General features: G+C 46.3%; 1 protein-coding gene across 2 annotated transcripts in view; it reads right to left on the reverse strand.

The window, feature by feature from the left end:
• NANS (N-acetylneuraminate synthase) overlaps nt 1–25,756 on the reverse strand; it is a 90,810-nt gene that overhangs the window by 44,138 nt on the left and 20,916 nt on the right. Inside the window, exon 1 of one of the 2 annotated variants that reach the window (XM_068234247.1) lies at nt 18,150–18,410. The exons of the other annotated variant lie outside the window; for it this stretch is intronic. Within the exon in view, the coding sequence (XP_068090348.1) occupies nt 18,150–18,281 (132 nt within the window). The 5' untranslated portion in view covers nt 18,282–18,410. Of the gene's footprint in view, nt 1–18,149; nt 18,411–25,756 lie in introns of those variants that run through there. 2 annotated transcript variants of the gene reach the window in all.

The raw sequence follows: 25,756 nt of genomic DNA on the forward strand, positions 1-25,756 counted from the left end.
CATTCTCTGTACAGCGCTGCGGAAGATGTTGGCGCTATATAAAAACTAAATCATATTATTATTATTATTATTATTATTAATAATAATGTTTCCATAGCACATCTTGGAATGTGGGAACTGGAGGGGGGGGGGGGGGACAGAGTTAGTACTTGCCAACAATGTTTTTAACAATCCTTCAGGGCAAGGTGAGACGTCGCCGCTCCCAGAAGCAGGAACAGACAACACTTCCCCTACAAAACATTGAAACGGTTAGTGTGTTTAGACAAGTACCCGACAGGCGAACAACCAACTAACCCACAATAAGTGCAACTATTCGACTTAGACAACACACCAGGGTGGGATCGTTGCCCTGAAGGATTGTTCAAAACATCGTTAGCAGGTACTAACTGCTTTTTTTCCCCCCACAGTCATCAGGGCAAAGTGAGACAATTAACAAGTAATACAACCTCAGGGTGGTACCACCGCTTTGACAATCTTCCTCCCAAACGCTTGGTCTTGAGCAGGCAATGCATCGATCCGATAATGACGAATGAACATAGAAAAAGTTGACCACGTTGCCACCTTACATATTTGTTCAGGAGAGGCCCCTGCTCTATTTGCCAATGAAGCTGCCATAGCCCTAGTCGAATGAGCCTTAAAGAGAACCCGAGGTGGGGATCTTAGAGTTAAATCTATACACAGAGGCTTGGTCTGTCTATAGTGCCCAGCCTCTGTTGCTAGTTGAATCTTCCCTAAATCCCCCCCTGCGCTCTACACTAGCCCATAAATTACAGCCGCGCTGGCGACACTGAGCGTGTCGCAGCGGGCTCTGTTTATCATTCTAGTGCCACTCATGAAGCTCCCCCGCCTCCTGCAGGGCGCCGATCCCCGCCCACGTCCCTTCCCTCACCGCTGATTAGAGAGAAGGGACGCGGGCGGGGGGAGCAGCGTGAGTGGCACTAGAATGGTAAACAGAGCCCGACAGCGCGGCTGTAATTTATGGGCTAGTGCAGAGCGCAGGGGGGGGGGGGGGGGGGGAATTTAGGGAAGATTCAACTAGCAACAGAGGCACTATATCCAGACCCAGCCTCTGTGTATAGATTTAACTCTAAAGGTAGCCATACACTGGTCGATTTGCCATTAGATCGACCAGCTGACAGATCCCTATCTGATCAGAGAGGGATCGTATGGCTGCCTTTACTGCAAACAGATTGTGAATCGGTTTCAGCCTGAAACCGATCAAAATCTGTTGAGCTGCTCCTGCCGCCTGCCCCCTCCCTACCGTATACATTACCTAAAGCTGGCTCCGGGATCTCTTCTCCGCGCTGCACCCCGCACCGCATCCCAGCGTACACTGTGTCACTCCGTGACCAAAAAGTTCAAATAGAGCGCCCTCTATTTGAACTTCCTGGTCACTGCAGTGACACAGGAAGTTATGTACGCTGGGATGGAAGCAGGAACAGAGCGGTGCGGTGCAGCACGGAGAGGATGCCCAGGAGCCAGCGTCAGGGAATGTATACCTGATCGGATTGGCCGCCGCTAGCGACGCGCTCCCCACCCGCGGGCGATCGACGTTATTTTTCCGCACGGCGCGATCGACGGACCGATCCGATTTCGGGAGGAAATCGGATCGGTGGGTGCGTTTAGCGCGAACGATTGGAAGCAGATTCGATTCCAGTGATCGAATCTGCTGTCGAAACGGCCGCAAATCGGGCCAGTGTATGGCCAGCTTAAGATCCCCACCTCGGGTTCTCTTGAAATGATGCTGGAGGATCAAATTTCATTATCTTGTAAGCGTCAATAATAGCTAATTTGATCCAATTAGCAATAGTAGATCTAGATGCAGCCTGTCCTAAACGCTTACCTGAAAACAAAAATAATGAATCTGATTTCCTAAAATCAGCTGTACTCGCTAAATATTGTAAAACACATCTTCTAACACCCAATGTATGAAAAACTCTGACAACTTGGATTAAACACAAAGTGTAGGCAAGACAAGGTCTTGAGACCTATGAAACTTAGACATCACTTTTGGACAAAATTTCGGATGTTTATAATACCAATCTGTCCTGAAAATAGGGACTTTTGACTGATAGAGCCTGCAGCTCACTCACTCTTCTGGCCATAGTTATTGCTATCAGAAATACTACCTTAAAGTGAACCTCCGGACTAAAAATCTACTCAGCAGAACTGAAAAGGCTTGGTGTTTCTTTAACAGTTTCACAGCATCAGAACTTTGTTTTTCTTACCAAAGCATCAATTTTAGCTGCATTTTTTACCTAAGCTCCACCCATCAAAGATGCTGTGTAGAGCATGATGGGATTTCCTATGTTGTTGTTCACGTTGCCTAGCAACTGGGAGAGGTGCTCAGGACACAGGACTGTTGGAACTGTCTCACGCTCCCTGTCACCTCCTTTCAACCAAAAAGATGGCTGCCATAATGAAATCAAACATTTTCCTGTTCTTTTAAAACAATGTGGGTAAGAGATTATATTATCTATTTTAAATAACATAACTAATGTAACTTAATGACAGTATGTTTGTTTAGGCTGAAGTTCCTCTTTAAAGAGAACCCGAGGCGGGATTCTTACATCGCAATCCGCATACAGAGGCTAGGACTGTCTATAGAGCCCAGCCTCTGTTGCTAGTTAGTTTCCTCCAAAGACCCCCCCTGCGCGCGGCTGTGTTTACCTCACAAATGTCAGTCTTGGCTGCTCCCCCGCCCGCGTCCCTTCCCTCCAATCAGCATGGAGGGAAGGGACGTAGGCGGGGACTGGAGCGATTCAGGAGGCGGGGGAGCGGCGAGACTGGCATTACTGTGATAAACACAGCCGGCTGCGACACGCAGCGTGTCGCCAGCGCAGCTGTGTTTTATGGGGTCTGACAGCGCGCGGGGGGGGGCTCTATAGGCAGACCCAGCCTCTGTATGCGGATTGCGATGTAAGAACCCCGCCTCTGGTTCTCTTTAACCACTTGCCGACCGCACGCTTATACCGTGCGTCGGCAAAGTGGCAGCTGCAGGACCAGCGACGCAGTTCTGCGTCGCCAGCTGCAGGCTGATTAATCAGGAAGCTCGCGCGAGCGGCTGCTCCGTGAATAGCCTGCAGGCCGCCGATGGCGGCTCGCAGGCTAAATGTAAACACAAGCGGAAATAATGCGCTTTGTTTACATTGTACGGCGCTGCTGCGCAGCAGCGCCGTAAGGCAGATCAGCGATCCCCGGCCAATCAGCGGCCGGGAATCACCGCCATGTGACGTCCTGTCACTGGCTGCACAGGACGGATAGCGTCCTGTGCAGCCCGGATCACCAGGGGGGGAAAGGTAGGAGAGGGAGGGGGAGGAATTTCGCCGCGGAGGGGGGCTTTGAGGTGCCCCCCCCCGCAACATGCCTGCAGGCAGGAGCGATCAGACCCCCCCTGCACATCATCCCCATAGGGGGGAAAAAAAGGGGGGCGATCTGATCGCTCTGCGTGCATCCTGATCTGTGCTGGGGGCTGCAGAGCCCACCCAGCACAGATCCCAACAAACAGCGCTGGTGCTTAAGGGGGGGTAAAGGGTGGGTCCTCAAGTGGTTAAAGAGTAATGGTTAGGCAAAAAAAAAGCAAATTTCAATCTCTGTTCTCCTGTGTTAAACAGTTTAGAAGGTAGCTAAAAAGGCAATCATGAAGTTAAAAATCTTGCTTACTTTTTAGTTGGCTGAATAGCATTCCTCTGTATTCCCAAAGGACCTAAAGAGGCCGCCAGGATGCATAACAGATGGTGCAAAGCATTCTGGGGCTGCTTCTTCTCCCTACTGGCCTCCCTGGTCCTCCCATTCATTTCCCTATCCCGCTCTAACTCTTTACTGCAGCCTGATTGGCAGGAAGGGGGGGGGGGCGGGCAGAAATCGGAGCCTGTTTCGGGGGGGGGGGCAGACATGGGAACCGGTTTCATGGGGGGGGGGGGGGGGGTTGGGTAGGGTCGTTATAGCCATATGCGCCTCTTTCTTTGGGGGGGGGGGGGGGGGTCAGGCAGTCATCTGCACATGTTTGGAGGGGGGGGGGGGGGGGCGGTACGTTATAGACATCTGTGCCTGGTGGGACTGGTGGGAGTGTCTGAGGGCTGGGAGTTGGGAAGGCTAATGCATACTAAATCAGGGGGAAGAGTGGAAGCAGGGAAAGGGAGGATATTACATCACGATTGGCTTCACACACAGACAGCCAAAGATGGAACCTGTCAGGAACATAAATCTCTGTATATACACTATATAAAAATGGACTGAAATCAAAAACGTGGACAGTGCAATGCATATAATGTGTAAGTACAGACATTATTTATCTACTGATATATGTGTTTTTTGTCTCTGAGACCCTATAGCTAACAGCTCCTCTTTAAGTGTGAGACTTAAGTGAACAATCTTGTAACGGTTCAAATGGATCTCTAGATAATCCCTGCAGCACCACTGATAAGTCCCAAAGGGATACATACATTTTTTTTTTTTTTTTTAAACGGCAATTTCCTTGAAACAGCTTTGATAAATCTTACAGTTAAAAGGAAATGAAGAAATAGGAATACCTGATAATGCAAATATAGCTGCCATCTGCACTTTCAATGTACTAACAGAAATGTTCTCATCCCAACCTTCCTGGAGAAAATCCAGAACTGCCGGAATAGATAAGCTATCAAATTTAGACTTTTTCAACCAAAGATGGAAAGTCTTCCAGTTTTAAGATTTCCCTCGTAACAGCTTTACGACTTCCACTCAGTGTCGAGGCCGCTTTATCAGACACTCCAAACATTTTCAACCAAACTAACTCAGGATCCAAACCGCCAGATTCAGGCGCTCTGGAGGAGGATGCCACAGGTCTCCCTGAACCAGCAGATCTGGCATCAGAGGAAGCAACCGAGGTTCCTCTACCATGAATGATTTCATCATTGCAAACCAACTTCTTCTTGGCCAAAGAGGCGCAATCAGAATCATCCGTCCTCTGTGTTCTCTCCACTTCCTGAGAACTGCTGAATCATGTTTAGAGGAGGAAATCCATAAATCAAGGGAAATTTCCACTGGTGATTGAATGCATCTACTCCCAGCGCATTGGCTCTCAGGTTCAATGAAAAATTATTTCTGAACTTGTGCATTTTCCTGTTTTGCCAAAAGATCCACAGATGGCATCCCCCTCTTTCTGTGATCTGTAGAAACACTTCTTTGTTTAGGGACCACTCTGAAGTCAGAATTTTGTTTCTGCTCAATTTGTCTGCATCCATGTTTAATGTGCGCTTGTGAAGGACTGCTCACAAGGACAACACATTCTTCTGCCCAAAATAAAATCTCTTCTGCTTCCACCTGCAATAAAAGGGATTTCGTGCCTCCCTATTTGTTTAGGAATGCTACAGTCGTAACGTTGTCTGATTGAACTAGGACCATCCCATCGGTCCTGCTGTCAAATGTCTGCTCCCTCCCTAACAAACTAGATGAACTCCGTCTCCTCGTTGAGAAGAAGGAGTTCAGCAGTGGCACCCCATCCTCTGTTTCACAGAAACGTGGCTGCATGATGACATCCCAGACAACGCCCTTCACCTTCCGGACTTCAGCCTCATCCGGGCCGACCGTGACCCCAACCTCTCGGGTAAAAAGAAGGGTGGTGGCATCTGCTTTTACATCGGCCAGTCATGGTGCCCCAACTCATCAATACTTGCCAGGAAGTGCTCCCCTGAGATTGAACTTCTAATTGTCAACTGCAGGCCAAAATACTCGCCCAGGGAATTTTCCTCCTACGTTCTTGTTGGCGTGTACATACCACCTGATGCCGAAGTCAGACATGCCCTGCGTGACCTCAGTGACGCCATTACAAAATGGGAATCAACCCTTCCTGACTCGCTGTTCATTGTATTAGGCGACTTCAATAGGGCTAACCTCCGCCAGGAGCTTCCTCGCTTTCACCAGCATGTGGCCTGCCCCACCAGAAATCAGAACACTCTTGATCACTGCTACACAGTGCAGAAGGATGCCTACAAAGCCATACCAAGGGCAGCGCTAGGCTCCTCGGACCACTCTCTCATTCATCTGATCCCCACCTACAGGAGACGCCTTGAGTCAGCAAAACCTGTTCTCAGATTCACCAAAGTGTGGTCAAGCGAGGCCAAACTCCAACTTCAGGCATGCTTCGACTGCACTGACTGGAAGGCCATGGAATCTCCAAACCTTGACGAGTGGGCGGATAACATCTCCTCATACATCAGCTTCTGTGAAGACTTTTGCGTACCAACCAAGACCGTCAAAGTCTATCCGAACAATAAACCGTGGTTCTCCAACAAACTACGGAAACTGCGGAGGAGCAAGGAGGTGGCGCACAAGTCCGGCAACCAAGTGGAATATAAGTCAGCAAGGAACAACCTGAAGCGAGAACTGGGAGCCGCTAAGAGGGAGTACGCAGAAAGGATAAGATGCAACCTGCGATCAAATGATATACGAGCTGTCTGGAAGGGGCTTAAAGCCACCACAAACTATAAGCCTCCCCCACAACACGCAACACCCAGTACTGAGCTAGCCAAGGACCTCAGCAACTTTTACTGCAGGTTTGAGGACCTGGAGGCACTGGGGGAGCCAGTAACAGCACCGGCTCACCCCTCTCCTAGCGCAGATTATCTCTCAGTCTCAAGCCTCCCACCTCCAGCCGTGAGCGAGGCCGATGTCCTCTTCCACCTGTCCTCGCTAAACCCCAGGAAAGCCTCTGGCCCAGACGGCGTGTCACCAGCCTGTCTGAAAACCTGCTCACACCAGCTGGCACCCATCCTCACTTCCATATTCTCCAAATCCCTCCAGGTCGGCAAAGTCCCTGCATGCTTCAAAAAGTCTACCATCATCCCTGTCCCCAAAAAGCATGGTAACTCCGACCTCAATAACTACAGACCAGTGGCCCTGACATCCAACATCATGAAAACCCTTGAGAGAGTCGTCTTGTCACACATCAAGCTTATCACCTCCCCCCAAATGGATCCGTACCAGTTTGCATACAGGGCGAACAGATCCACTGATGATGCTGTCAACATCTGCCTTGAGCTCACATACGACCACCTGGACAAACCTAACACATACGCCAGGATTCTACTACTGGACTTCAGCTCTGCCTTCAACACCATCTGCCCTCGCATACTGCAGGACAATCTTTCAGAGCTAAATGTCCCTCCCACACTCCGTGGGTGGGTCACAGACTTCCTGACTAACAGAACTCAAGTCATTAAGCTTGGGGAGGTCACCTCTCAGCCGCGGACAACGAACACGGGGGCCCCACAAGGCTGCGTCCTGTCACCGATCCTGTTCTCTCTCTACACGAACAACTGCAGATCCAAGGAAAACTCTGTCAAGGTCATCAAGTTTGCAGATGACACCACCATCGTTGGGCTAGTGACAAACAATGATGAGCAGGCCTACCGCCAGGAGGTTGACAGAGTTTGCCAGTGGTGCAGGGAGAACAGGCTGGTCCTCAACTCATCCAAAACTGTGGAGCTGATTGTGGATTTCAGGAAGCATGCCCCTCCCCCCCACCAATCTCTATCAATGGCGCCGAGGTCGAGAGAGTAGCCAGCGTTCGCCTTCTGGGCACCACCATCTCCAAAGACCTGAGCTGGAAGGAAAACACAGCCTTGACCCAGAAGAAAGCACAGCAGAGGCTTTTCTTCCTCCGCCAACTGAAGAAGTTCGGCATGGCTCAAGAGCTACTGACGTGCTTTTACACCGCCACCATCGAGTCCGTCCTCTGCTCCTCCATCCTAGTCTGGTACGCTGGCTCCTCCACCAGAGACAGATACAAACTTCAGAGGGTCATTAGATCGGCGGAGAGAATCATCGGCAGACCTCTACCTTCGCTTGACCTCCTCCACAACTCCAGGCTACGCTCAAGAGCACGGAGGATTGCTGGCGACCCCTCTCACCCTGGCCAGCGGTTCTTCAGCAGACTTCCATTAGGCCGTAGGTTTCGGGCCATCGCCACCAAAACCTCTAGGCATAGGAACTCTTTCTTCCCCTCAGCTGTCACCCTCCTGAACTCATTGACTCGCTCTGAGCCTAGCACTGGAGCTACATTGTGTTCCAGAACTGCACTCTGTTCATGAACTAATTATGAATCTGGACTTCTGCTTTAGCCATTGTTGACTTATGTGCTCTTCTTTTTGTTTTATCTACGACTCTCTGTTTAATGTAGGCCCTCTGCTATCTATAGTCTTATCCTTTATCCGTGAAATTGTACGTGCCAAATCCAATTCCGAGCACGACCCTGTCGTGCCTGGCGAATAAAAATGATTCTGATTCTGATTCTGATAGAATGTTTTTTGCTTGAATCAAGGCTAATTTCACTGCTCTCAATTCTCTCCAATTCGATGACATTTGAGAGACTCTGGTTTTGACCACTTGCCCTTTGAGGCTACATGACCCACATGAGCCCCCCATCCCCACAAACTTGCATCAGTGGTTAATATCTGATCCACTGGTTCCTTCCAAAGTTTGCCCCCTTGAAAGGTTGGCATCCTTCAACCACCATTGAACGGAAGACAGGACTGGTATCGGAATGGTCACTCTAAACTTTAAGCTCTCAGGCTGACCATCCCAGTTTTCCAGCAAAAACCTCAGAAGTTTTCTGATATGTGCAAGTGCCCAAGGCACCACCATCATCGTCGAAGACATTAAACACTCGAGACACCAACCTTAGTGTAGGTCGAATTTCTTGTTGCAAATTCAGAATTGCCAATTTAGCTTTTCCACTTTCTCTAGAGCAGGGGTAGGGAACCTATGGCTCGGGAGCCAGATGTGGCTCTCTTGATGGCTACATCTGGCTCACAGAGAAATCTGTAGGGGTTGAGATTCACCAAGCTACACCGCTCAAGCAGCGCAGCATAGTGTAGCAGCGCAAGTAAAATGAATAAAGTAATGTACGCTACTGCTGTAGCATGCACTACTAACTTACTCGCGCTACCCTAAAACGAACAGCTGCTCCAATTGTCCTACTCTGGAACCTGTCAGGTCCAGTGACTTTGTAGAACGAGATCCCCGCAGCTGTGGCTGGATGGTGTAATGGTTAAGGGCTCTGCCTCTGACACAGGAGACCAGGGTTCGAATCTCTGCTCTGCCTGTTCAGTAAGCCAGCACCTAATTCAGTAGGAGACCTTTGGCAAGTCTCCCTAACACGGCTACTGCCTATAGAGCGCCCCCTAGTGGCTGCTGCTCTGGCGCTTTGAGTCCGCCAGGAGAAAAGCTCGATAAAAAAAATGTTATTTGTCTTGTCTAATTGGCCCGAAAGGCTGCCTGTCACTTGACAAGCAGCCTATTGGGCCAATTGCGGGGATCTCGTCCTAAGTGAATCAACCCCCAAGTCAGCTAGCTAATTGTACAAGCTGTTAGTCGGTATTTCTCCTGTCTGGGTTTCAGCAACATCAGCAATTTCCCTGAGAGCCAATAGAAGCTGAAGACGTGCCTGACACTTCCACTGCCCGGTGGATCAACTGTATACACATCACCATGGCAATAGGGACGTGAGCCCTACTGTCCCAGTTTAAAACATATGGTATGGCTGACGGAATTACATTTTAAAATGTGGCGCTTATGGCTCTTTGGCCAAAAAGGTTCCTGACCCCTGCTCTAGAGGAAGAAACAAATTTTGACTCAAAGGGCTCGATTCTGGTAGCTGTGCGAGGTGAAGAAAACAGTCGGGAAAATACCTCATTCGTTATTTTTTTTTTTTTTCTGTGTTGAATTCTGATACATTTTCTCGCCTGCGAATGAGGTTTGTTAAATTACCGACAGAGCGAGTAAATGTGCAGTACCGACTATTAATTAATGAGGTATTTTCCTAACTGTTATATGCAGTACAATCACACCGTCCCCCCCGCCCGCACACTCCCTCCCGACCCCAGTTACTAAAGTGCTCCTCCGATTTCACACCCCCCAGTAACACCTCCCCCGCAAACTGCCTCCCAAAGTTCAAGCCTATTTAATTGAAGGAACTAAAAGGGTGCCCCCCTTCGAGCCGCCCCCCTCCCCCGAGGAGGAGGAGGCTGCACGATTAACGCTGGAGAGAGCATTGACGGTGTGAGTACTTCCACCGATGCTCAGAAGGGACTGTGCTCCGGGGAGGGAGGTGGGAAGAGGGATTGGACTCTTTGTTGTTTAATTATAATATACATGCTGGCTGTGTATACTAGCTATGTACAGGGTTGATCTGGCTATATGGGGGGGGGGAGGGATCTGGCTATATATACTAGCTATACACAGGGGAAATCTGGCTATATTTGGGGGGGGGGGGGGGGCTGGATATATATATACTAAATGTATACAGAGGAAATTTTGCTATATTGGGGGGGGGGGGGGGATCTGGCTATATATGCACTAGCTTTATACAGAGGAAATCTTGCTATATTGGGGGGGGGGGGAGGGGCGACACTGGTACAGTAAACAGCTGGATGAAGGACGATGCGCATTCATAGCCCGAGAGACCAATAATAGCACAGAACAAGCTGAAAAGGCTCCATGTTATGTGACAGATATCACAGTTATGTCACAACACTGCATTTATCATGTGGTAGAGGTAGGTCTAATTATGTGAGGTAAAAGACATGCAAACACGCACCTCATTTCACTTCAGAATTCAAGTATGAGGTATTTCACTTCTAAATACCACACATTTTTAGTAGAAAATTACCACATTAATTACCTCATGAAATTACATGAGGTAAAACTTTACTTAAACTACCAGAATTCAAAAGTTGATTTCCCTCATGAGGTAAACCCAATTCCATGAGGTAATTATTTACTAAACGCTACCAGAATTGAGCTTAAAGAGTCTATTAATATGCCCAGAAACACCATTTTTTGACTTGGATTTAGGCATGATTTCTCTTGATTTATAACCCAGCCCAAGGACTGTAAATGATCTGAAACCATCTGCAGATGATTCTTTAATTCTGCCTTTGAATTGCCTAGAATCAATAGGTCGTCCAAATAAGGGACCAGAACGACTGACCTTTCACTTAAAGGGGAACTGAAGTAAGAGGTATACGGAGGCTGCCATATTTATTTCCTTTTAATCAATACCAGTTGCCTGGCAGCCCTGCTGGTCTATTTCTCTGCAGTAGTAACTGAATAACACCAGAAACAAGCATGCAGCTAGTCTTGTCAGATCTGACTTTAAAGTCTGAAACACCTGATCTGCTGCATGCTTGTTCAGGGGCTATGACTAATAGTATTAGAGGCAGAGGATCAGCAGGGCTGCCAGGCAACTGGTATTGCTTAAAAAGGAAACAAACATGGTAGCCTCCATATACCTCTCTTCAGTTCTCCTTTAATGGTATCAAAGCTTCCCCCAGGATTTTTGTATTCATCCTTGGTGCGGAAGTGATCCCAAACGGGAGGCAGAGAAACTGAAAATACATCACTAGTTCGTTCACTTGAAGGGCAAATATCAGGTATTTTTGAGACTTCTTGTGGATTGGCACAACAGGCATCCCTGAGATCTAAAGATGCCATGAATGCTCCGGCAAATAGCAGATCTCTCACTGTAAAAATTGTCTTCATTCAAAACTTTTTCTTTTTAATTAATGGGTTTAACTTTTTTTAGACTTTTTTTTTTAACCAGAAAATGTTTTGAGTAAATACCTTGTTTTTGTTCCCTCTTTGGAACTCTGCAAATCACATTTTGATTTAACATACCTTGCAAAATGTCCAGAATCTCGGGAACCAGAGCAGGTTCTCTTGACGGAGGAGAAAGCGCAAACTGATAGCCGAATCTGATTGTTTGCCAAATACACTTTTTGCCACCATTGACCATCTGTGAGATAAATATTTTAGTCTTCCCCCTACCGCCAGAAACAAGTCATTGAGACTTTGTCTGAGATTCAGAGGGTTTAGATGTAAACCCCCTCTCCTAGATTTGTCAAAGAACCATCTTTTTACCTCCCTTTTGATCCTCAGAGGACTCCTTTAGATCAACTTTTGGCTTACGAATAAACTTCTTATTAGTTACTTTTTGCATTCTAGGAAAGGTCTTATTAGAAGTCCTCTCCAGAGCAAAGTCAAATCAGGACCAAATTCCCCTGAAAAGGGAATTCCACAAAGTCTATTTTTGGATACTAAATTACCATCCCAAGTTTTTAGCCATAACGCTCTGCGTGAAACATTCATTTAAGAGGCGTAGACCTAGCAGTAAACCTGACCGTTTCTGCGGAAGCATCGGCCAAATAATTAGCTGCCTTATTAAGAATCGTAAAAGATTCCATCAATTGTTCGACAAGCGCCTGCAAGGATGCTGGCCTTCAGCTAATTCTAAAGTTCTAGCCACACAGGTAGAAGCTATAGCAGGCCTAAAAAAAAAGGTAGCCGCACTAGCTTACCAAGTCCATTTAAGGTAAGCATCTATCTTTTTATCCACAGGATCCTTTAGATCCCCTAGATCTTCAAATGCTAAATCACCTTCCTTGTTTAATGACCTGAGAAAAAAGAGCATACACTTTTGGACATTTATCCCAGAGAGCTGAATCAACAGTAAAAGGAAACCTGCGTTTAATTGCTTTCGAAATAATAAGTCTTTTTTTCTGAAACTTTCCACTCTCTAAGGATAGTCTGTTTGATAGCATTATGGACTGGAAATGCAAGACCTGCCTTTTCTTCCATCCCTTCATATAAAACTGGTCATGCAAACATAAAATTAGTCACTGTATCCTTATTCAATTCAAGAGTATCATTGATAGCTGCAATTAAAGAGAACCCGAGGTGGCATTGCATTATGTTACTGGGGCACAGAGGCTGGTTGGGCACACTAACACCAGCCTCTGTTGCCCCATCGTGTGCCTCAAAGACCCCCCTGCTCGCCGCTATACTCCCTGCAGTGCTGGCAAAACGCAGCGCGTCGCCAGCACAATGTTTACCCTAGCGCTGTCTGTCAGCGCCGCTCCCCAGCATCGCCGCTACCCGCCCTCGTCCCTTCCCTCCAATCAGCGGGAGGGAAGGGACACGGGCGGGTAGCGGTGATGCGGAGGAGGCAGCGCTGACAGACAGCGCTAGGGTAAACATTGTGCTGGCGACACGCTGCGTGTCGCCAGCACTGCGGGGGTATAGCGGCGAGCAGGGGGGTCTTTGAGGCACACGATGGGGCAACAGAGGCTGGTGTTAGTGTGCCCAACCAGCCTCTGTGCCCCACTAGCATAATGCAATGCCACCTCGGGTTCTCTTTAAGGCTTCAATATCTTCAACTCGAAACCTGAATCGCGGAGATGTATCAACTTCAACATCCTTTGAATCTGATTCCCCTGAACTTACCCCAGCTTCTGCCTGATCCTGATTCTCACTATCACAGACAGGGTTAAGAGCAGTAGCACTTTGTGAAGTAGCAGCACCTGCTCCTGTTAAAGAGGATTCAAAAGAAGCCAAAGAGGAATTAATTTCTTCCCTGAAAGTCTCCTGCACAGAGGGACCTGACTGCTCTCCTAAAACTTTTTCCATACATTGCTGACAAAGTTTTAGAATATGGCAATGGCATTTTCACACTACACATTGGGCATCGCTTATAAATAGGAGGAGGCCTCGTCTTATTGCCTGAATCAACTTATTTAATCTGCAAAAAAGACAAACACAGTCTAACATAAGCATACCCCCATGCAGAAACATTTGTTCAGAGCCCAGAAAGATGCCATACTCTCACCTTCTGGGCGGCTGGGTTACTCTCAGTCTTTTCTGATGCTGACATCTTGAAAAAAGCAAAGAAATCCAGCAAAAAGACTGCAGTCTCTCCACTGCAGAGCAACAATACCGCCAACCAGCCTCCTCACTAAAATACCTCTGCTCATGAAACTCCCGGGACCGGAAAAGACAGAGAGACAGCCTCTGATTGGCTACAAAACGCTGCTTCCGGTCAATCTGCCGGAAAGTACGCGCCCCAGGAAGAACCACGCGGACGCCCATCCGCCATGTGTCTCCCAAACCGCCCAGCCAGCACAACCCACGCCAGCGGCTTACTTGCCATCCGTCTCTTCCAAGAGCGGCTAGGAACGCCGTGCCCCCCACACTTGCACTCCTCCACTTAGGAGAGAAAGGTAGGCAAACTCCATCTCATCTTCCAGCGTGAAGCGTAGGCTAGACGGCCTCAGTACCACCGTCTCAGCCACCCACGGAATTGCCACCTGCAGCCCAGCACACAGGCTCAATCCCTAGGGGAGATGCTGACCTGCCTGGACACAGGAACAAACAGCACTGAGGGTGGACTAACCGTTTCAATGTTTTATTGGGGAAGTGCTGTCTGTACCTGCGTCTGAGAGGGGTGACATCTCACATTGCCCTGAAGGATTGTGGGAAAAAATAGCGCCGCCATAAGTGCCTATAATAAAAGTTGCACCGCCTTTAATAAAAGCCGCATCTAGCGGCATACAAACGAAATTTGGGCACAAGGCTGCGGTCACTGAATTTTACCTTCTTTGCTGCAAACTGCAGCTGCTATGAAGGTAAATTTGGGCGCCCCAAGGCGCCACGATTAATGGCAAAGGGGGTGGTGGTGGTAAATATTTGTGGACAGCCTTGCAGATGTCCAAATCTGCTTCTGGATAACTAAATTTGGCATTGCATAGTGGGGGTGGGGGAGGGGGAAATATGGGTCTTAGTGTTAGGCACCACCAGGGAAGGGTTCTGTGGGAAAGTAGGGTTAGGTTTAGCCGGAGTAAAGTATTGGTAAATATTACTATACAAATGCAGTAGTACAATATCGCTAACTTAAAGCGGAACTGTAAACACATTGTTTCACTTACCTGGGGCTTCCCCAAGCCCCCAGCAGCTGTCCCGCTCCTCAACGAGTCTCCGTTCCCCCGCTTGTAAGTAGATGCCAGCGTGGCTCTGGCCAAGCGTATCCTTTCTTCGCTTTTCCCTCTGCAATAGCGGGGAACGCGAAGAAAGGATACGCGTGGCCAGAGCCGCGCAGGCGCAGTGGCCTGGCGGCGAAACCGAAAGTAGCTGGCGGCTGGCGAACGGAGGCTCGTTGAGGAGCGGGACAGGACGGCTGCTGGGGGCTTGGGGAAGCCCCAGGTAAGTGAAACAATGTGTTTATTTTATATCTACAGTTCCGCTTTAAGTGATATTTTACTAGCAGCAGTCCCCTGCGCCTTTTTTATTCCCAGGCACCATTATTTCATGTAAGTCCCAGCAAAGCTTTTTCATCATGACCGTAAGTGCAGGGTGTGTATAGCTTCTGCCTATCACAAGCAGAGCAGCACACTCCTGCCTGTGCCCGACAAAGCTGACAAAGGAAAGAAGATTAGATTATATAACAGAGATAATACAGCCACTGTGCAACTAGGAAAGGCTGCAGTAAGACAGACCACATTAGAACAGGTATAGGAACTTATAGGATAGAAGAAATAAAGCTGAAATAAGGCTGCTGAGGAAGCCCCGGGTAAGTAGCACTTATTTTACTTAAAACAGCCTGATAACTCCTTTAAAAGGATACCAGAGCTAAACAATAATAAAAAAAAAATTAAAAAAAATGGGGGGGGGGTAGAGAGCAGGCATGTATCATATGCTGTCCTCATGCCCACCACGAGGCCTGTAAGATAAATCAAATTTAAACTAAAATCATGACCACCAAGATCACGTTGTCGATATCGTCAAAACGGCGAATATCGCGATAACATTTCCGCATAGGGGAAGTTTGAAGAAGTGGCTTCATACTTCCCCCAAGTCCCGTCGATTCGAGACAGAAATCGCTCAATTCAATTTTTTCCTAAAAACGTTCAGGCATACCCACCACTCCCTCCATTCTCCTCCTTAGTACAGTAAATCCTCTGCCGCAGCTCAGTGCAAGACTCTGGAGTTGAGTGGTAGTGCGCAGGCACGTGCATGCTCATGACAGCACAATGACAATGTTCGGCTCTGGTATCCTTTAACTGCATGCAAGTACAATGAAAAATGTGAACGCTAAGAGATCAGAATGGAAAATCCATCTGACTGTTCCAGCCCCAAAATCAGCCAGCCAGTATAGTCGTTCCACAGATTACATTGTTTCCTTTTTTAAGAAAGATTTAAAAAAAAAAAAAAGTTTTGTTTTTTCCCCCCATCACACCTGTGGAGTCTGTACAAAATCATCAGACTCCTCAGTTTATGAACCCACCGACTCCAGGCACCCAAAATGGCTCTGACTCCATAGTCTAAAAGTGGCCACTAATGGTCCAATTTCTAGTGAAAAATCATTAGAGCGATCAAAAATTCTGATCAGATTGGTTGTAAATCTCCATTGATGGGTACAATATATTACGAACGATTATGAAAATAGTCATCCAACTGGATTTTGGTCAAAAGAAAATTTGGATTTTCTAGTTGGTTGTGATAGATAGGAAGCAAAAATTGGTTTAGTTGATGGTGTAATTGAATGATTTTTCTTCTGATCAGAATTATCTGATCACTCGAACAATGTTTCACTCAAAATTGGATCGTTAGTGGCCACCTTAATACTTACCATGGCTGTGGATTTTGTACAAAAATCATCCGACTCAGACCCCTCAGGAAACCACCGACTCAAACTGCGACTCCAGGTACTCAAAATTGCTCCAACTCCAAAGCCCTGGATTTTATACAGATCGCCATTTTTGATCATAAAATCCTCTTCAAATCTGATCACATATCTGTGGATAACTTACATAAGTTGGCCACTGGTCCACAACTGCACAGCACAAACAGGAATGCAGCATCACTCAACTTGCCAATCTGTATGGTGGCATAGTAAATCATACTGAATGACCTGAAGATAGAGACCTAAATGCAATTTGAGGTCTTCAATTATAACAAGCACAACACAGGGCTGTGGTATGACATACAAATATGAGCCAAACACCCTGAGGAAAAAATGTATACACACTTCAGCCAAGCCCAGCACAACACAGGGCTGTTGTATGACATACAAATATGAGCCAAACACCCTGAGGAAAAAAATGTATACACACTTCAGCCAAGCTGTGCATAGAGGTTTTTGTAAATTGTCTTTAAGAAAATCAAATGCAATGCAAGTACACAGCAACAATGCCAATTTATCAGCAAGGGAATTAAATGCTTATACAAGACTAGTGTCCAACTGATAATATCCATGGGGCAAGGCTGTCTGCGGGCACCATAGAAGAGAACTAATCCTGCCATCTATAACTAGTTTTTAGCAGTCCTTAGCTATCCATTCATTCATTAGCAGAAGTCCCAACCATTGGTTTAGTGCTGTAATGAAGAACTGTGGCATGAACAGACATGATCACATTTTCAGACTTGGTGCAAATGAAACTGGGAAAATCACTAGCAACAGGTTCTGATTTGGGTAGGCCCAACATCAAGTGGCACATAAAATGCAACACAATTTGCTATAAGTTGAAATGATCAGCTGCTGACTGTTCATCTCTATGCATTAACAGGTTTAACAGAACCGTCTGTGCAAGTGTGTTTCTTCTATGGGAAAGTGCTAATACTGACAGCTAGATTTCAGTGAAAACACTAGTAACTGGCTGTGAAAATCAATTTCAGTTTTTTTGTTTTTTCCCTCTCTCCTCTCCTCCAAGATTGGTAGGCATGCAGGTATCATCAGGAATCAGCTTGTTCCATGGGCATAGAACTGCTTCCCAATCCAGCTATTTTCCAGCAGGAATGGGAGCAGATCAGTTACTCTATGGGTAGCCTAACATTCCCTATATTAATGCATTAAAAATAAAAGATGCTGAACAATATTTATGTAAGGCATCTGTAGAGGCGGGTGCTCTGAGCCTTGCTATTAGAAACAGACTGATACATCACCCCCTACACTTTGGCATAATCTGTGCAGCAATCTCTTCAAACCTACTCCCACCTTCTTCAACACCCACACTCTAGGAAAAATGCATTTTAATTTGCTATCCTTGTAGAAGGAGCGAGAATGAAAGAAAGCCTGCCTCATCTCTCTTCCCTGTGCCAAGGATGGGAATCGGAACCCTCTACTGGATCCATGACAGATAAAATCGCTGTCCTCTGGGATCTGAGTATTGTTACATATGACATCAGTACAGCAGGCGACAAGAATTCACATGTTCATTCATACAATGTGAAAGAAGAGATGATGAGGATAAATGCTGCAGGGAAAGTCCTCGACGTCTGCATACAAAGCCCCAGCCAGTGATCCATCTGACATGGCACACAGTGATCCCAGCACTCCTTACCTTTGCCACCCGAATCATCTTTTTGGCGATCTCCAGATCTCCCTGGTGATTCTGGCCGATCTCGGCTATGATGAAGCACGGGTGATCGCCGCCCACCATGCGGCCGGGGCACAACTCGAATTCTAGCGGCATGTTGTCTGGCGTCTTCTGCGTCTCTGTCCGTCCAGCAGACAAGTGTCAGATGAATGCGGAGACTGTGCTATAGTGACTCCCCTAGTCATCAACTACGTGTCTCCTTACTGCCGCACCCGCGGCCAATCATAGCGGCCAGGAAACTCGGTCAGCTGACCTGTAGCCCCACCCCTCCTGGCTGAGTGCGGCGGATGACTGGATGCAATGAGCTGTACTGGGCTGTACTGTCATCATTACAGTTCTAGGAGGGGGCAAGGGGCCGTTCCCCAGGCGCGCTGTTTCTAAGTAAAGCGCGTTAGGGGGGGCAGTGGACCCCCAGGGTGTGTAGAAACATTCAGATATTTGGAATCTGCTTATAGTATGTGGGGAAATTAGCAAGTGCCAGAATTTCCACGGTTTATTTTATACTATTGTAATCAACATTAGGGATTTTGGAGTCTGTGGGGCCTATTCATAAAAGTTGTGGCCATAAAGACAAAAAATCATTTTTTGGTCTCAATTTTTAATATCTGCTCACTACATTTACAAAGCAACATTTAGAAAAGTGACAAATCACGTTCATTTCATCTACAACCACAGGCTTGATTGCAGTACTCTAAAAAGTAAAAGAATCCCATAGGGATTCATAGTCAATAAATAGTGAAAAGGCAGTACTGCTGTACAGTTTAAAAAATGACAATGAAATCTGTAGGAATACAAGGCAAACCAACATCACAGTAATTTAAGTCTATGCCCTAGGTACAGGTGCTGATATTCTATGAAAACCGCTAGAACTAAGACCAACAAAAAATGTTACTTATCGTAGGGGATTAGTGGCGTGCAGGACGCGGGTAGCAGCTCCACAGGTTGTGAATCGATTTCAAGCTGAAATTGTTTCATAATCTGTGTGCAGTAATGGGCAGCCATTAGATCCCTCTGGGATCAGATTCGATCAGAGAGGGATCTATCTGTTGGTCGATCTGGTGGCAATCGACCAGTGTATGGCTGCCTTTACTCACAGTAAGGTGACATGGGTGAAAGTGACAAATCAATCACTTATGCACAGTGACAGGAGGTTAGAACAGTGATGCAGCCAGCCACACACTACACTGTATACGGGTGTTGTTACAACACACACCACACCACAATGCAACAACAAAATATTAGTATAGCAGGGTCAGTCAGACTTTTGTGGTCAGTATGAGTCCTCAAAAAGACTATTTTGGGGGTCCCTAGCCGGTGCACTACAAGTAGCACAGCACCTAGGAAGCAGCTACACAGTGCGATTTCAAAATACATCTAACACTGTCCCTGCATTTGCAGCAGCAGCTCCTCTCCCTACACTGACTACAGGCAGAGTGAAAATGGCTGCCGGTGTTGTGTCTGATTACACTGCCTGTTGATTTGCGCTGCCCCGTATGCGCAGTAGGAGACTGTGCGGCCACATTTCCTATTGAATGATGCAGCTGGTGTTAAAATACTAAATATCTCCACTCCCACACCTCTTACACTCCCCAAATGTTCAGGTTAGGGAGGGAACCCCCAGAACGACCTCTATGCCAAATTGCAGCCCCCCAGACCCGCTGGTTCCCAAAATAGGTTTCTGTAATCTATCTCCTGAACCAGTGGGTCTCAGGGGCTGCAATTTAGTATTTTGGGGAGTGTAAGAGGTGTGGAAGTGAAGATATTTAGTATTTTACCTCAAGCAGCATCATTAACTTTACACTGAGCATGCGTGCTACTCAGTGTGGAAAGAAGCTTCCAGGCAGCACATTCAGACATTACACCGGGATTGTGCCTTTTATGGGGGTTGGGCGAGTGGCCCAGGTGATGATGGCTCATGATGGTTCCATGGGAAAGAATAGGGAAGTTGAGAATGGCCCGTATAGTTTGCATTAGACGTGAAAAGGCAAACAGCTACCATTCTACTATCACTAATTCAACATGAACTATTCAAAATAGTAAAAGATGATGTTGTTAAAGTGCTGCACTCAATATGCCAGAAAATTTGGAAAACCCAACAATGGACACATGACTGGAAAAGGTCAGTTTACATCTCAATTCCAAAGAAGGACAATGCCAAGGAATTTCCAATTGCCCTCATTTCACAACCTAGCAAGTTTATGCAATATAGAACTACCGGAAGAGCAAGCTGGTTTCGAAGAGGCAGGGGAACCAGAGATCAAATTGCCAACCTTCAATGGATTATGGAGAAAGAAAGGTAATTTCAGAAAAACATCTATTTCTGCTTCATTGACTATACCAAAGCCTTTCACTGTGTGGATCACAATAAATGATGGAAAGATTTTAAAGAGATGGTTGTACCGGATCATCTCCTGAAGAACTTGTAAGTAGGTCAAAAAGTAACTGTGAAAACTAAACATGGAACAACTGATTGGTTCAATACTGGAAAAGGAGTATGACAAGGCTGTATATTGTATGAGAAGATCCAGTTAATCAATCTTTAAATGAAACATCCAAGCTTTAAAAAAAAACAAGATCTACTTACCTGGGGCTTCCTCCAGCCCCTGGCAGCCTATCTGTCCCTCGCTGCAGCTCTACCGCCAGCCAGTGTCTCCTCCGTTACAGATGCCGACGGGCATCTTCTGCGCCTGCACGAGCGCGCCGCTCGTGACAGAAGTACTGTGCCTGTGCAGGACTCTCCAGGCCACATGAGCGCGGTTGTGAGTGGCGCGATTCCGCAGAAGATGCCGACCTACCAAGGTCGGCATCTGCAATGGAGAGGACCCGGAACACTGGCTGGGAGCAGAGCTGCGTCAAGGAACAGATAGGCTGCCAGTGGCTGAAGGAAGCCCCAGGTAAGTAGATCTTGTTTTTTTTAAAAGCTCGGACCTTCCTTTTAACTACATTAACTCTGTACATTGGAAGGAGCAATGCTGAAGATGAAGCTGAAATATGTTAGAAACACAATAAGAAGGTGGGACATTGGAGAAGACCCTGATGCTAGGATAGACCGAGGATAAAAGGAGGAGGGGACGGCAGAGAGTGAGATGGCTATATAGCATCATGGAAGCAACAAGCATGAGCTTGGAAAAGCTTTGAGAGGCAGTAGAAGATAGTGCTGTGGTCCATGGGGTCGCAAAGACTCTGACATGACTGAACAGCGACTGAACAAAAAAAAGTAAGTAACCACAATGAAAATCAGTAGGAAAGGTACCACTTTTTTTTCAAGTAAACCATCATGGCTGGTAATCCATTACTCCACTTAAGTGAACCTAAATTCCATAGTTCCATTCAAGTGAAGTAAGAGCCCTTTTCCAATGGCACAGTGATTATAAATGTAATCATGGTTCCCCTTTTCCACTGTGGCGATTGTGCATGCAGCTATTCTTATCTAAGTGCAATTGGGAGCTTACTGCAGTTTTTCTGTGATTATGTAGTAGTCTATATGAGAATGCAATCACATAAGCATGGTACTATGTAATTTTTGTGTGATTTATCTATGCGGGAGGAAGCTCGGCCCCCTTCTCTCCCACCATACACAACTACAAGCGCATGAAAATTGTTTACAGATACATAGCAATCACAGCAATCATGTATTACAGATACATAGCAATCCATTATAAAAGTGGTGTAGTTTTAGTCTTCTTTATCAATCACATCAGATAATTTGCTGCTTTTATCTGATGTGATTAATAAAGAAGATTAAAACTACAGTGGTGGTGCCTGCACGAGTTGGTTTCTGCATTTAACAGCTCCGGTGGTGTGGAATTCTGTTTGCCTGGGCACACCTTCTCCTTTGTATGGGTGCTGTCCCACCCCTCTCTATTAGACTTTATAATAAAAGTGGCAATATTTTAGGCTGATCAGCAATTTTATAAATCAATTGACCTAAAAAATAAAATTTTCAGTAGAAATGATTGTTAGGCAATCAGCTGATCACCATCTTGATGAATAAACTCCAAAAATGTTGAATAGGCCTTACATCCATGGTACATTAATACAGTGCATTAAAAAAACGGTGTATTTTATGTGGTAACAAAACTAATATGTATTGGCAAGCCTCTTCCAGGTTAGAAAAATGTATTGGCAAGCCCCTTCCAGGTTAGAAGAGTATTGACAAGCCTCTTCCAGGTTAGAAGAAATGTATTGGCAAACCCCTTCCAGGTTAGACGTGTATTGACTAGTCCCTTCCAGGTTAGAAGAGTATTGACTAGTCCCTTCCAGGTTAGAAGAAATGTATTGGTGTATGTGTATGTCGTCCGCTATGTGGGCGGAGTTGGTCTCCCGTGCCTCCATGCTCCAGCCGTGATTAACAGCGGACTTGCAGGGGAGAAGCCGCAAATCAGCCCCGAGTGTCCACTCTGGCTTTGCTGATGGGAGCTCCTGCCGATCCCCAAGAATCCAGTTGTTCGTGAGTTTATGCTGCTCAACCCAGCTTGTTAGCTTGAAATGCTTTACATTCAATTTCTTCAACACGGAACGGGCAGCCTTTGGCTGTATGTTGGTGTTCATTGATCTGCAATTTGGTTGCCGGCTTGAGAGGTTTGACATTTGATGTTCTGTGTCAGTAATGAACATGTATGTGTCTTAGTAGCACAGAGGCGTGCTAATGAAGAAAGCACACGGGTTTGACCTGTCTCAACCATATTTGCATGGATGTCACTCTTGCCATTATCCATCAATATTGGGCCTAAAGAAATTCATACATTTTTTGCAGAAATGTATTGGCAAGCCCCTTCCAGGTTAGAAGAGTATTGACAAGTCCCTTCCAGGTTAGAAGAAATGTATTGGCAAGCCCCTTCCAAGTTAGAATAAATGTGTTGGCAAGCCCCTTCCAAGTTAGAATAAATATATTGGCAAGTCTCTTCCAGGTTAGAACAAATGTATTGGCAAGCCCCTTCCAGGTTAGAAGAGTATTGGCAAGCCCCTTCCAAGTTAGAATAAATATATTGGCAAGTCTCTTCCAGGTTAGAACAAATTTATTGGCAAGCCCCTTCCAGGTTAGAAGAAATGTATTGGCAAGCCCCTTCCAGGTTAGAAAAGTATTGGCAAGTCCCTTGCAGGTTAGAAGAAATGTATTGGCAAGCCCCTTCCAGGTTAGAAAAAAATAGCCAGTGCAATGTCTTGTGAGTCAACAGCTATACCTTATTTTCAGTAAATATAATTCAAATAAAGGAGAGACACTAATGTGCAATTCCATTAGATTGTTACGTTTTGTGGATTGGTACTGCACCATGGTTAGCATGTAGATCACGGTGCTATATTTCCACTAGTGCAACTCCTTTTTTTCTGGATCACAATCGCAGGATTGCTGCATTTTTGCTTTGTATATGAGCACAGGAAATTCACATAGCAATCGACTCATGATTCAGCAATTCCCCTACCAAGTTTTTTTATCCCGTCGGATAAAACTCACTGCAATCATACACCCTTCGGTTTGTGAAGAAATCACGTTAGTGGAAAAAGAAAGAAATCACAGTGCGATCGCTCATGTGATCGTGTTTCTTAGTGGAAAAGGGCTTTTCACCTGTGCCCATATCTCTGGTAAGTGGTTTGCACTGTGTGCTGCTCTGCATAATGAAAGAGAGGAAGAGAGACACTATCTTCATTTCCTCATACTTGTAAGATTTAGCACTCTCATTCAAACTTCACTATAAAAATTCACTAGGGCTGAGGAGTCGGAGTCAAGGAGTCGAAGTCGGAGCAATTTTTGGTGCCTGGAGTGGGGAAAAATGCACTGACTCCGACTCCTAATAAATTTAAATTATAATTAAAAGACAAAATATGATAAAATGTTCTATTTCTCAGATAATCATCATCATAAATAAAACTTATTTTTACAGTAATAGCAGTACTTAGTCCACAAAGATGAAATAAACCAATCAAAAATAGTTACTTGTGCTTCTGTAATAAAGCAGTCACTGTATTTTTAAAGCCAGATATACAGGGGTTGGACAAAATAATGGAAACACCTTGAAAATCAACAAAATATATTTTAACCTGCCTGGCGTTCTATTAAGATCGCCAGGCAGGCTGCGGGAGGGTTTTTTTTGAATAAAAAAAAAACTATTTCATGCAGCCAACTGAAAGTTGGCTGCATGAAAGCCCACTAGAGGGCGCTCCGGAGGCGTTCTTCCGATCGCCTCCGGCGCCCAGAATAAACAAGGAAGGCCGCAATGAGCGGCCTTCCTTGTTTTGCTTATATCGTCGCCATAGCGACGAGCGGAGTGACGTCATCGACGTCAGCCGACGTCCTGACGTCAGCCGCCTCCGATCCAGCCCTTAGCGCTGGCCGGAACTTTTTGTTCCGGCTACGCTGGGCTCAGGCGGCTGGGGGGACCCTCTTTCGCCGCTGCTCGCGGCGGATCGCCGCGCTGCAGCGGCGATCAGGCAGCACACGCGGCTGGCAAAGTGCCGGCTGCGTGTGCTGCACTTTATTTGAGCCAAATCGGCCCAGCAGGGCCTGAGCGGCAGGCTCCGGCGGTACTGGACGAGCTGAGCTCGTCCAGACCGCCCAGCAGGTTAATATGGTGTAGGTCCACCTTTTGCAGCAATTACAGCCTCAATTCTCCGAGGTATTGATTCATACAAATTGTGAATTGTTTCCAAAGCAATGTTAACCCATTCTTCAGTTAAAACATCCTCCAGTTCTTTTAAAGACGATGGCGGCGGAAATCGACTTCTTACTTGAATCTCTAAAAACGACCAAAAATGCTCAATAATGTTGAGGTCTGGGGATTGTGGTGGCCAGATGAGATGCTCAACTTCATGAGAATATTCCTCATGCCATTCTTTAACAATTTTAGCTGTATGGATTGGGGCATTATCATCTTGAAAGATGGCATTCCCCTCCGGAAACAGTTCTTGAACCATAGGATGAACTTGGTCGCCCAAAATTCCTAAATAGTCTCGGCTGTTATTCTTCCATGAAGGGAAATCATTGACCTGGCGGATTTCCAAGAAATAGCACCCTAGAACCCACGCCATTTTTTTACGGTTGGGAGAAGGCAGTCTGGATGAAATGCTTCTTTTAGTTGTCTCCAAAGGTACACTCGGCCGGAGGTCAGAAATAAGGTAGACGAGGATTCGTCAGAGAAAATCACATTTTTCCACTGCTCGAGGGACCAATTCTGGTGGTTTCTACACCACTCTAAATGCTTTGAAACATTTATCTTTGAGAGCAGAGGTTTTCTAATTGCAGTTCTTCCGTGGAATCCAGATTTGTGCAGCTCCCGACGAACAGTTTTTGTGGAAACTGGGTTCTGTAGGTGTTCCTTCATCTCTGCAGTGATTTTAGGAGCCGTGGTCTTGCAAGCTTTTCTAACAATTCGATTTAGAGTCAGACGGTCTCTCTCAGACAACTTCGACTTTCGGCCACAACCGTGCTTTGCTGAGGATGTTTTTCATTCTCTTTCAAAGGCAGCCATTACTTTTGAGACAGTACCTCTTTAAATGCCAAGCATCCGGGCAGTTTCTGTTACAGTAGCGCCTGCCATACGAGCACCAACAATTTGGCCTCTTTAAAAGTCTGA

This window comes from Hyperolius riggenbachi, chromosome 1, assembly GCF_040937935.1.
Source record: "Hyperolius riggenbachi isolate aHypRig1 chromosome 1, aHypRig1.pri, whole genome shotgun sequence".
NCBI lineage: Eukaryota > Metazoa > Chordata > Amphibia > Anura > Hyperoliidae > Hyperolius > Hyperolius riggenbachi.